The sequence below is a fragment of the Drosophila nasuta genome, chromosome 2R (genome assembly GCF_023558535.2).
Source record: "Drosophila nasuta strain 15112-1781.00 chromosome 2R, ASM2355853v1, whole genome shotgun sequence".
NCBI lineage: Eukaryota > Metazoa > Arthropoda > Insecta > Diptera > Drosophilidae > Drosophila > Drosophila nasuta.
Genome location: NC_083456.1, coordinates 7,395,466 through 7,409,051, shown reverse-complemented (window position 1 = coordinate 7,409,051; position 13,586 = coordinate 7,395,466). Strand labels below are relative to the sequence as shown.

Sequence of the window (13,586 nt, the reverse complement as noted above, 5' to 3'; positions counted from 1 at the left end):
AAACGTATTTGTATAATTATTACGTACTTTTCACACGTCGAATTTTCAATTCGGAGGTTAAGCTGTATTTCATACTCCTGCTTACAGATCGCAGGCGACTCGTCAGATTTATCGAGACAATCAATTTTTTTATTGCACATTTGAGATTTATCGATAGGCACTCCGTTTGCACAGTAGAAAGTTGAACGACGGGTAGTTATGGGATATTTGCAGTTAACATGTAACTCATCCTCGCCAAAAGAACACTCTTTTGTTCCATTACACACTGCACTATATCTAAGGCACTTTTTATCAAAGGGGCACTCAAAATCACAGTCCCCATTGCATAATAGGATAACAAACGGAATCGCTAAATTTACAAGGATTATGCGATTAATCATAATGTCAAAAGTCTTCACTGAGTTCACAATTCAGACTGCCTTACCATTGCTCTCGACAGTCGATTTATACTTCTTATTACAGTGAAAACTTCTAGAGTGAACACACGTGTTCATTCTCAATTTGTATGCTGATAAGCTATTATTACAAAACCATGAATATTTTTATCGCAAATAGTTTTAAAGAGCAATTCCAGATACTATTATGTAAACCATATGTTATGAGTTTTGAATAGTTTGACCGAATATGGGCATTTCCTGAAAATGGTAAACCACGACCGAAAAAAAAAATCTTCACATTCATCGTATTTTTTTGTATAATGTTATAAAGAAATATCCAAATTAGTTGTTTTTATAAAAAAAATTGCCTGAAAACTGAAAAAATGTAATTTTTTCGTTTTTAGCTACTTTTATATGCATTTTTTTTGTTCAATTATTTCAAACCAAATCTCTTAATATCAATCTAATAATAAGATGAAAAATGCAAGGTGAGCGAAAAAATGTTCAATTAACTGTTTATTTTTATTTAGCTTCTTATCTATGTTCAAATCGTACGTTCGCGACCGAAAACATCATTTTATTGTAATTGCTTCGCATTAAGTGCAAGTAGGTAAATGAAACTTCGCGTGTTAAGTTATTTTGGTATATACTACTGTGGGCAAAAAGTAAGGTGAATTTGTTTGTAAAATGAAAAATCTTTATTTATTCTTCTAAATCAATATCATGCTCTTTAAATTAATCCCCCTCCCGATAAAATACTCTTATGCACACTTTTTTTTCCTATCCTCGAAACATGCCAAATAGTCTCTTTTCGGTATAGCCATCAGTGCTTTCTTCGATTTAGATTTTATCTCCTCAATCGACTTGAAACGAGTTCCCCGAAGTGGTCTCTTGAGTTTTGGGAATAGCCAGAAGTCACACGGAGCCAAATAAGGCGAATATGGTGGTTGCGGAACGATATATGTCGAATTTTTGGCGAAATGGTCAAGAAAAACATGTACAGAAATTGGTCGTTTTTGGTACCAAACGAGATTTGACGTTTCGTAGGTCCAAATGGTCCTTCAAAATGGTTTTCACAGATCTTTCTGATATTCCAATCATATCAGTAAGGTCTCTAACAGTCAACCGACGATTTTTGCGCACTAATTCCTCCACTTCATTGACATGTTAGCCATCTGTTGACGCCGATGGTCGTCCGGAGCGCTCCAAGTCATCAACACGTTCTCGACCCTTTTTGAAGTCTTTGTACCACTTATAAACATTATTTTTGTGACATGGTAGAATCACCAAAGGTCTTCCGCAACATCCTCAACGTTTTCGCAGCCGAAATTTCATTCGGCAAACAAAAATTCGATGGCACTTCTCAATCAGACATTGTAAAAATCGAAAAATGCACTCTTGGTCATTTAGAAAACACAAGCGTAAATATATTACTGATAATGAGAAATTTGGCACAGATGTCATCAACAGTCCTACCAGCTCAAGACAAAAAGAACTAGGCCGAATTGTTAGGCCCGCGAAGTTTAAATTGAAAATTCACCTTACTTTTTGCCCACAGTAGTATATTTTAAATATAAAAAATCGTTGGGGTTACTCTAACCAATCTTTTTTTTATTGATTGTCAAAGTAGCGTACGTTTGCGACCTTACCTATAAGCAAATGTCGATTTTTACTTGTATCGCATGGATTTTTGAAAAAATACAAATTTATTTTTTTGCTTTAAGTGTTTTTAGACACATTAAATTGAGTTAAATCCGTTTGTTTTTGAGAAATATGACGTTATTAATCAAAAAAAGTTGTGGAAAAAAAAATTAATAAATAATATAACATGGAAAAATCGTACGTTCGCGACCGGAACTTAATTAAATTAAAAAGACAATATTATGAAAATTAAAAATCGATAAGCCCCATAATTTACACTAACCAAAGAGCTAAACAAATGCTATTGAAATATAAAAAAAAGTTTCAGGAAACGTTTGTTTTCGATTTTATTTTTTAATTTAACTCGTACGAACGTACGTTAGCGACCCCAGGAAATGCCCATTTACAGAATTTCAAAGATGAACAATTTCTTTAAAAAACGGCATACCATAGCAAAGCACTTAAGATTTTATTATATTGTATAAAGCGATAACTAAATTATATATGACTATTGGACGAATGGGTTCATCAGGAAAGTCTTGGCAGAAGCGTAAAATAAAACAAGTCATGCTGCTTTGACTATTTATTCGCGACTATGAATAAATGTTAGTTTACATAATTATGTGCAGTGCAGATGTTAATATTAATGCTAAGTTAGTTATCAATACTTATCTATATTCATATGCGAACATTGATATTTTTAACACTCTTCCTCAATGTAAGCATATTTACAAATACTACTTCAATTTTAACAAATTTATGAAATGCATATGTTTTTGCTTCGGCAAATTCTTCGTTAATAAGTCTGCACAGGATTCCTTGCAAGTTGTTGCGGACTTAAATTGCCAGTGTGGACTACATTTGGGGTGCTGTCTACGCCGCAACCAATTTCGACTATAAGTCTGCACACAACAATCGCCTCTTTGCATGCTGTTGATAACGCCATGTACTCAGCTTCTGTGCTGCTAAGCGCTACGCTCCTTAGCTTCTCCGATTTCCAGGATATCGGACCACCTGCCAGAAAATGTACATAACCCGTATATGACTTCCGGTCACTCTGGTAATCACCCAAATCCGAATCGACATAGCTTTTAAACGCCTTTCGTTTCCTTAGTGTAGCTTAAACTCTGACGTTGAAGATAAATATCGCAACACATGCTTCACTCCTGCTAGATGCTCCACACGCGGATCCTTATTCCGCTGAGCCAATTTTGCAACTGAATCCAAAATATCAAGTCTGGTCGTAAGAGCTAACCACATTAACTTTCCAATTGTTGACTGATATGACCTCCTCAAGTCAACTTTCCCACATTGCACAGTGGTTGCGCCCGTAGGCCATAAATCGAAAAATCGACTTAAAAATAATTAGTCAAAATGTAAAGAATTTGTCTCAAAATTGTCCACATTTTGTCATTGCAAGCTAGTTTTTTCCGGAAATCTAACGGGACATTCTAAAAATAGAATGCAAAGTGTGAACACGTCTTCAATTTTGCTGCTGCAACTGCGTTTAGTGAGCTTTTCGTCAAAACAAAAGTGAAGTTCAAAGTGGTCGGACGTTCGCAAAAATTCACCAAATTGAAATATTTAAAAAGGGTATTAAAGTTGAAGATATTTACTTTAACAAGTTCTTTTACTGAAATTAATTTGAATTATTTATTATTTGTTATTGCTTAATTTTAATTAATACTAATTTTAAGTGAATTGTGATCGTCATTATCTCTGTTCAAGTAGATTTTTAGGTATGTTGCCCCCCGATTCCCCCTTTATGAGTGATATCAGTGCATTTGCCAATGTTTTCAGGTAATAAAAATGTTAAGTTCAGCTGCAGATTTTTGCCGATGTGTATATACTCATTAATAAACTCAAGCTATCTTACTGTTTTCAAGGTCAAATTTGCGACGCAATCTGCTGCTCCTTATTTGCCTTTGTGATGTTTTTTTTTGTGTTTGTGGACAATTTTACATATTCTTTTTTTCGCTTGTTATATTATAATTTTTTATTGGCGCTTCTTATAAATACGAGCTTTTACGCATGTACATCTTTGATCTTTGGTGCACAGAAGATCTTGGATGCTAATAATCAAATTTTAGCACTGTAACTCCACCGGAAGTATTTTGGCGCACTATCGGCATATAAGCCATACTAAGGTTGTATGGGAGCTATAGGATATAGTATTCCGATCTAGACAATTTTTTTACTATATATACAAAATATTTTTATAGAATTTTGGGCAAAATTTCGTAGCAATATAACAACTAGAAGTATTTTTGGCCGCAACTCCCATATTGGCGGAACCACTGTGCACTGACGAAATAGTCAGTCTTATTCTGTTCTCCAAACAGCACAGTGCTTTTATTTGTGAATATTTCTAACATATTACATATTATCATTGATTAACCAATGATTTGAGGTTTTACTGGGTTTCCCTTAATCCTAGAACTATTTTGTTTTAATTTGTTTAAAACTATTTCTAGATGAATATGAATCATTATTGTTCCCAGAATATACAACTGTCCGAATAAGAATATTATTGTAATACTAATTTTTTTTATTCTTCAAAATATCTTTTGAGGAGGTGTATTGAAATATACCAATTTTGTATTTTTGACAGAGAACGGACAAGTTGTAAAGTAAGTAAGTCGTGGTGCTAAATTGCCGCGTATGCACCCAGGCATGTAAATACTACAAATCGCTGAAATGTGAGATCGAGATTGGGCCAGAGAGCAGCACAACGGTGGCAAAGATGCTCACCTTTTGCTTTGGCTTGTCGTATGAGCCGCAAGATGGCGCCGCAGCACGTTTGCCACAGCAAATTTGCATGGCTTGTTTGCCATTGGCGAAGCAAGCATACATTTTAAAGCGCACGGCCATCGAACTTTTGCGTTTGGGCCTCAACAACAATGCCAATAGTCACAACAATAATAACAGCAACAGTGCTTCCGCTGTCTCCGCCAATCAACAGTATGAACGAGCTGCTGGGCGGCAGCGACGCCAATGAGGCCGAAGCAATGGCCTCCCAGGTGGAGGAGGAAGAGATTGAGGCCGAGGCCGAAACCGAGGAGGTCGAAGAGGGATCAGATGGTCATATCGGGCGAAGAGTCAATCGATAAAGTAATTGAGCCATTCAAGTGCGACGAATGCATCAGGGCATTCCCAACCAAGAGAGGCCTCAGTATCCATAAGCGTGTCCATAACTGATTTCAGTAACTGCGATTTCAGTGCATAAGAGAAAATCAGATTCATGTTGACGAATTGAAGTTATATACCCCGGCCATAATTCCATTCGATGCTTACTATCCAATACAATCTACAAAATTGCATACCATATTTAAAATTATATAAAAAAATTACACATTTTATTGCTTACCTTGGCTTGCGGGTCGAAATAATTGCGAGACACTATTTGAAGTTGCAGGCCTTCCATAGCACGACGCAAAATCAAGTTAAGAAGAATTTGTAACTGCTGAGGATCCATTGCCTCAACAATACCTACGCTCCTTATTTTAATGCTTATATTCTCTCCTGAACGACTGACGTAGGAATGTATTATCAACATCGGGCGAGAAATCAACACGGTACTGATAAAGCGACCAATTGGGAAATTTGAAGTAATTTGTTTGAACAGTGATTGGTTTGCCTGTAGTACCCATTTTAGTAAGCAGACCACTGGGATGAGATCGCACAATTTCGGTAATTAATCGTCGTCCACGCACCGATCCACGAGGGTCACCTACTTATTGAAAATATTGATTATTAATTCCTTGGATTACAATTTTTTATAATTATACCCTCAGCAGCCCCAGTATCGCCTAGAGTAGCTGGGTTACATATGGGCCGCCTAGCCTCAGCTTGCTGCGGTACTGGTGCATGACCCTGAAAAAAAAAAAAAATAATTTAGATGATAATAGTCAGTCTTACATGTATTTATGTATTATTCTTTAAAAATTATAAGAATGCATGATAATCCAATAGTTTATAGTCATATTTAGTGAAAAATATTCCACCGTTGAACAGACCGAGTCGCACTCAACAGAGTGCCTATTCTTAAGAATGCATGCTGCATATTAGAACTCATTTAAAATGTAAAGTTTTATTTACTTTTATGCTAATTCTTATTTGGATCCTCTTGAACCTTACATTAAATTGCGATTAGTTTTTGAATACACTGCACGAAGTAAACGGTTTCTGGTGCCTGTCGTATTCAGTTCTTTCGTTGGTATGTAAATTTAAACATGCACATAAATACGTATGCATATATACTCAATGCTCTCAATGCTAATAATAATTACCATTTTCTACATATTAAAGAATTCCGTAGTTTTGTGGATAATTCATATTTAAGTACGTCCAAGCACATATACGCATGAAACCATTTCAATTTATTTTGTTTTGCACTAGCACCGTAATTCGCCGTTATTTTTCGTTTTTATCTCTCAACTATACATTCATAAGTGCAAAAGTATACATGTATGTACATGCTTTGTACTTTTGGATTCATCATTTTATTTTCTTCATCTTAATAAAATTAAAAAAAAATGCTGTAGCGTTACAATTCGCCATTATTTTTCGTTCTTCATCTCTCCACTACACATTAAAATTGTCCCATTTTCTTCATCTTCGTATCGAAGGAATAACAAACAAAACTCTGTATTTTAGTGTATGTGTGTAGGGACTAGCATGAGTTCATTCAATTATTTCAGCACAAGTCAGTTTAAATTTACTGATATTAAAATGTACATTCAAAGTTATTTGAATAAATTAAATAAAAATAGAATGTACTGTATATGTATATTTACCAGTTGAGGAACTAGGCCCCTTCGTTGGCTTCGATGGCCGTGCGCTTTAAAATGTATGCTTGCTTCGCCAATGGCAAACAAGCCATGCAAATTTGCTGTGGCAAACGTGCTGCGGCGCCATCTTGCGGCTCATACGAAAAGCCAAAGCAAAAGGTGAGCATCTTTGCCACCGTTGTGCTGCTCTCTGGCCCAATCTCGATCTCACATTTCAGAGATTTGTAGTAGTTACATGCCTGGGTGCATACGCGGCAATTTAGCACCACGACCGCTTGGTTGCCGCTCATCTTGAAAAGAACAAGGCGAGTGGTTGTTTTGTTTTAAATTAATTCTTGTTATATTTCTTTACTTACTTTACAACTTGTTCGTTCTGTCAATAATACAAAAGGGAAGAGAGCTTAAAGAGCAGAGAGCGAAACACTTTTAGTGTGACCAGTTCACGGCTGTTCAAGAATCTTTTGTAATGAGAAATACCAAATTGGTATATTTCAATACACCTTCTCAAAAGATATTTTGAACAATAAAAAAAATTAGTATTACAATAATATTCTTATTCGGACAGTTGTATATTCTGGGAACAATAATAATGATTCATATTCATAAAGAAATAGTTTTAAACAAATTAAAACAAAATAGTCCTAGGTTAATCAGTGATAATATGTAATATGTTAGAAATACTCACAAATAAAAGCACTGTGCTGTTTGGAGAACAGAATAAGACTATTTCGTCAGTGGCAATTTATTACAAAAGGCATGAACATGTGTGTATGTCAGAATCTATGTATGAGTGTATTATCGTCAGAGTAGGCTTGGAGTTGCATAGAGTAGGCTTGGAGTTTCCGGATCGGCATTATTCCATGTGGCCGGTGAGAGGGGCATGTTAACTCCTCCCCCCCCCCCAGTCCGAAGAGAAGGCCATACAGTCAACCATAGGCGGGAATGGCCGGAACGGAGAAGGATGGCTCGGTGACGTGTTGTTGGTATATGCCACGAACTCCGACGATATTTTGAATTTTACAATTTTTGGGTTGTGTTCTTAATGTATTGTTTGTCGGTGTTATGGTTTCTAGGATGTTTACTCAGACACTTCTAGAAAAGTTTAGTTCAGTTTAGTTCAAGCTGTCCGTACTCGTACGCTTTCTCGATCGTCTCTGGCCTTTGGTTTCTAATGGCTGACCTAAGTGGGTCCTTAAATCCAACTAGGAATGTATTTAGGCAGAATCTGTCATATTGGTCACGTTTGGACGCGAGGGAGTGTCCACTAGGGTCTGCTTCTCTGGCCAGTGGCAGCGACTTGTTTTTGCGGGTTAGGAAAAGGTCAATTTTCTCAAAAACAGATAGTTGGATTTCAACCAAAATTGCTATATATCTTCCTTATAGTTGTATCTACGAAAGTATAATGTGCGCTATGGCCGACAAGAAAGTCAAAAAAAGTTACGGTCATTAATCGGCAGCATTAATTTTTTGTGCTCATTTTGTATGGGGTTGGAGCTGAGGTTATCGTACTTTTCTTGAAATATCTCAAAAACGAATAGTTTTAAAATTATGAATTTTTAAGGATATATTTATAAAACAATACTCTATAACTTGTCATAAGCCGATTTGACCGACAACTCGTGAAAGACGAGATATTTGCAAAAATGTTGCTACCCCAATTTTTCAATCACGATTTTAGTGCCTAAATACGGCATGAAATTTGACGAACATGGATTTAATAGCAAGATAATTTAATTTTCTATTGTTTTGCATTTAAACTTTTTTAATTTTAGTTTAAATATCACGTAAAAAGACGAAAATAAAAAGTTTTTTTTAGCCGATATTTTTTTATCGATATGTGACGCTAAAGTTGCGGAGCTATCTTGACGCACATCTGGGAAACATCGAAAATATCGATATTGGGAAACAACGATGTTTTTGCAGCTCTATCGTTGAGTCACTGTCCAAACACCAGTTTGATTTGGAAAAACTGCTTGCATCCAATGCATTTAACAAGCTGCACTGCTTGTTTTTGTCTTTCGCTTTTGCGTCTTGCTTTACCGATCTTTTTTGACAATTGGCCTTAGAGTGCCCTTTTACGCCGCAATTGAAACAGACAACGTTTGTATGCTTCTTCTTCTCTTTTGGTTTTGCGTCGCAGAAAAAGCGAGCGCCGTGTTGCTATGCGTCTCTACACTTTTTCTTCGTTCTCTTTTTTCCTTCAGCTTGATGCACAGAATTTCAATAAAAGGCAGAATGTCGCGCGTCTCTATGGCGACTACAAAATTGTCAAACTCTTCTGGTAGACTTGAAAGCAATATAATGGCCTGTAGCTCATTATTTAACTGTATATCAACCGCAGCAAGTTAATCGACAATTTCACAAAATACATTTATGAAACTTGTCATACTTTGACCCTCCGTCATGCGTCGTGCAACCTTTTGTAAAGCTTAACCTTACGTACAGGTCCACTTGGCTGATGGATCTTTTTCAGCTTATTCCATGATTCACGTGCCGCTATATAACTTTTGATAGCACTCAATTGTGATGTCTTCACACTTAACGTGATCATGGCCAATGCCTTCTTACCCATTGCCGTCCTATTGGCGCCTTCGGAAGCGCCTTTTTGTGGATCCTCGGACACAACATCCCATAGCTCTGCATGTATCAGCACACTCTTCATTTGGATGTTCCAAGCATCATAATTGATGTCCTCCAACTTTTCTATTTGATACACCGCACTCATTTTGCTATTTGCGTCACGCCACAATTCCTCGAAATAATTTATTTCACAACAGTTCGAAACTGCGCACTTCACTACCAAGCCGTCCCGGAGTCCATACCCTATTGGACGAATTGGTTCGTCAGGAAAGTCTTGGCGGAAGCGAAAAATAAAACACGTCGTGCTGCTTCTACTATTTACATATTCGTGACTATACATATCACATATATTAAATGTTAGTGTACATAATTGTGTGCAGTGCAGATTTAATGTTAATGCATTGCTAAGTTTTGATTGATACTTATCTATATTCATATGTATACATTGATATTTTTAACAGCTTGGCGTTGCTAATATACACTACCTAAATCAAACTCATATGGAATTTTTAATTCTTGAGTGTGAAATATAAATACCTATTTAATCAATAAATATACATTCTGAAATTACAAAAAAAATAGTAAGATAGCTAAAAAAATAAATTTTTTTTTTTAATTTTTGCAATTACTTTCCCAAAAAAAGAAAAATATCGAAGAATAATAACAACTGTATAGTATATTTTGAGTGTAATACTATGTAAAATGCGGGTGTAGCGGGTATCCCACAGTCTAGCACACTCGACTTTAGTTTTCGTACTTGTAAAATTGAATACAACTCTTAAAATTCCTAAGTCAAGACTAAAATCGTTAAAGATGGGCTACTCCTGAAAATAAGCAGTAATAACTGAAATAACAGCGACATCTATGTATATTATTAAGATAAAGTTTGGAAAAGAAGAGTATAACAAGATTAGCTTAGATTGAAAAATCTTGTTTTACGGTTTAAAGTTTAATATTATGTATGAGAGTTTTTTGATATGAATGATTCTTAGAAAAAAAAAATAATAAAATTATTGACTTTCTTAAATTTTTTTTTTAAAAACAAGTTTTTAAACAGACAACAAGATTTTTCAGACCCTTCATTTTTCAGAACTGTAAAAGAGGTCTATTACGTTTGTCGAAATGGAGAAGTGAGTAACGAATCCCCAGACGGGTTTATAAAATGAGTAAGCTAAACTTAATTGGTACTGCAAGCGAGACAGCGATTGTCAATAAAACTATCTTCGGAATACTCTTCGATCACCAAAAAGCTTACTTTATAAATGGTTGTATAAAGACCCTTTATTTATCAGAACTGAAAAAGAGGTCTATTAAGTTTGACAAAATGATGAAGTGAGTAACGAATCCCCAGACCCGTTTATAAAATGAGTTAGCTAAACTAAATTGCTACTGCAAGCGAGACAGCGATTGTCAATAAAACTATCTTCGGAATACTCTTCGATCAACAAAAAACCTACTTTATAAATAAAGATAAATTCTTTTTAAATAATCTTAATCGAATTCAAGTTGCGAAGGGTCTATTACAATCAAATATAAAATTATCTACGAATAATTATCACTTAATTTGAATCTTTTGATTAATGTTAACACGCACGGCTCGTGCCACTTGAATATAAATTTTTTTAAATTTGTAGAAAACCCAACCTAAATTTTTTTTGAAAATACACGTTTCTACATGAATATACAATGCCCGGATTTTGATCGTATCTTGGGTGAAAAGATTAACAAATAATTACTAGACAGCCGATCTATTCAAGTGGCGATCATTGTATATTATGTGCATATACAATATATATGAAAGTTTGATTCTCATCATACATTTCAATACGAATCATTCGTGAATTTACTGTCATCGCGAAAAGTTCTGTTGCCGGTCATTTGAGAACAAAAGAACAATTTAACTATTTGCGTACAATGCAAATCCAGTTCTCACTTTCGTGGCTATTGCTGCTGATATTTGTGCTCTTCAGTCAACAAAGTCAGTCAGACACGTTTTACGAAGTAGACGGAGTCGTATCATTTGTTCATAATGCAAATGAAACAGTAGCGAAGGTGCGCACCGATGTTAATGAAATAAATATTGATCTTGGTGAATTTGACAATGGGAAAAAACTCGAAAATCAAATCAAAGTGCTTCAACATTTCAAGAATATCGCCACACAAATTAATCAAATCGAAAAAAATCACGTTACACTATCTAAGCATCCGCTATATGACTATTTATTCGATAGTGATACACAAATGGATGAAATAAACAACATGGTTGCCGACATGGAAGCGATTTCAAAGGAATTTGCGAATTTTGAGAAATTGTCTATTTCTGAGAATGACACTCTCATTATTTCATTCACTGAAGAAATAACTCGGCCAAATTCTCTTAAATTCTTAAATAATGATTTCTATTTGAAACTTTACGGACAGCGATATATCAGCAAGGAAATTTTAGGTCAACTCCGGCAAAAATATGAGATGTCATCGGAAAAACTTTGTCATAGTTCCCAGACACCTCAACAACTTATCTACTCATTGTATAAGGATATCGCTCTGACAGAACTCAAGGCATACATTCTAATCGAGTACTCACTGCTGATTCGACGGGTGTCCGGCCCAGGCAATTTCAATACGGAAACGAATTTGGTTCGCAACAACTACAACACTATCAACGAAGAAGCTCTCGACACACTCATAAATACGATGAAAAAAGCTGATCGTGTTTTATGGCGTTGCGATCCCAAAAACCATGTTCAAGGCGTTACCTACGAAGAGCTAACTCGACTGCTTCAAGGATATGTGGAGAACGAGGTGGATCTCAATAGCGACGGGTCATGCAGTCAGAGCTGCCCCGATTACACTAACACAACTAAGATGGGATGCTTCGAGCAAAAGTTCTGTTCTCAACAACCTTCGTGCTCTGGTCGAATTCACGATTGTCGGTTCATAGAGTCAGACTTATCTGTATGTCAGTCACCGGAGAGCAGCAATCGTCGCTATGACTACATTCAATATAGTGACGGGCCTCGATTTGGAGAGCGCGAGAAATGTTGGCGTGACGTCAACAATGTGGAGAGCTGGAGGAGATTGTTTTACAAATGCAGCTACTGCTTCTGCCTATGTGATGAACCGGGTCCAAGGTCTGATCGATACTTCAATCTTCGACCAGTTATATCGGATGTGTGGGATAACAAAGTTGTGACTGGAGTGCGGTTTGTGAAGAAGAATCGCATAATCCACTTGCAAATACAACAGGGTCAACTCTTGCCCCGAGGTGCGATCAACGAATCAACTGTTGAGTGGAAGCCCATTGAAGACTACAAAATCGATGATTTCAATGTCACCGAGGGAGTCGACTACCATGCAATGAGTTCTGAAAACCGTCGCATAACTCTGGGTGATATAACACATACATATAGAACATATGTTGTAACTGGCGTGAGTTTCGGTGTCTTCTTTGGGAGATTGAGTCTCAAAGTATCTCATGGCGCGTATTGGTTTAAAAAGGGTGAACTAAATCAATATAAATTAGCATTATTGTTATCAATTGACAAAGAGTTTTTAACAAATTCGGTGGCTAGGCGCTTAAGTTTTTATGAATATGCACCCGAAAAACTAAACATCGATAATTTGGATGTACCAACACGATCAACACACAGTTCAGAGCCATTGCCAAACAAGAAGAAATATATCGAATTTGTTAACACGGGACTGGAAAAGGATGCGGCACAAACCACGATTCCATTTCTGGATATGCAGGATGTTGCTTCAAATCCGCCAGTTCCGTTGTACGGTATTGGCCTCTACTATAGAAGTAGTCCTGGTTACGGCGGCTTTATCGCTCCCAGAATTATCAGCTATGATATCGCAGATTATGTTCGGTTGCCGTCTCCTGAGCTATAATATTTTGACAAAAATTTAAACTACTAGAAACTTTTGATAGAAAATGCACTTTGTTTTTGTAAGTAAAATAAACTTTCTGCATTCCAGATTTTTATTTTATTTTGAAGAGTTCGAAAAGATAGATTGATAAACTATTTTAATTGAGTTGTGTAATGTTTATTAGTGAATGAGACAATAAAATCGTTATGATAATTATTGACTCAATTGACTCAATTCGACTATCAGCTTAATATTTTCAGTAATCGCTAGATGAGTTCATTTCGTGTCAAGTCCATGGCAATCTTATTTTTCATAAGTAAGAGTA

At 36.0% G+C, this 13,586-nt stretch overlaps 1 protein-coding gene and 1 long non-coding RNA gene across 4 annotated transcripts; one reads left to right on the top strand and one right to left on the bottom strand.

Moving 5' to 3' along the window:
* Positions 1–4,123: 4,123 nt before the first annotated feature.
* Positions 4,124–7,570, bottom strand: LOC132787134 (uncharacterized). Of its 3 annotated transcripts, XR_009632514.1 has the most exons (6): positions 7,165–7,468; positions 6,815–7,098; positions 6,308–6,738; positions 5,807–5,891; positions 5,386–5,748; positions 4,124–5,325 (listed from the first exon to the last, which is right to left on the bottom strand). It is a non-coding gene; the product is annotated as an uncharacterized LOC132787134 (long non-coding RNA). The 3 variants fall into 3 exon arrangements; XR_009632513.1 differs by lacking the exon at positions 6,308–6,738 and having other exon boundaries at positions 4,126–5,325; XR_009632515.1 differs by lacking the exons at positions 6,308–6,738; positions 6,815–7,098; positions 7,165–7,468 and adding an exon at positions 7,494–7,570 and having other exon boundaries at positions 4,127–5,325.
* Positions 7,571–11,857: 4,287 nt separating this feature from the next.
* Positions 11,858–13,282, top strand: LOC132784005 (uncharacterized). Its single transcript, XM_060789351.1, has one exon. The coding sequence runs from the start codon at positions 11,858–11,860 to the stop codon at positions 13,280–13,282; it is 1,425 nt and encodes a 474-aa protein (XP_060645334.1).
* Positions 13,283–13,586: the final 304 nt, after the last annotated feature.

What these genes read in the sequence shown, in the direction of transcription:
- LOC132784005 (XM_060789351.1), top strand. Translation starts at nt 11,858, where the DNA reads ATGTCATCGGAAAAACTTTGTCATAGTTCCCAGACACCTCAACAACTT.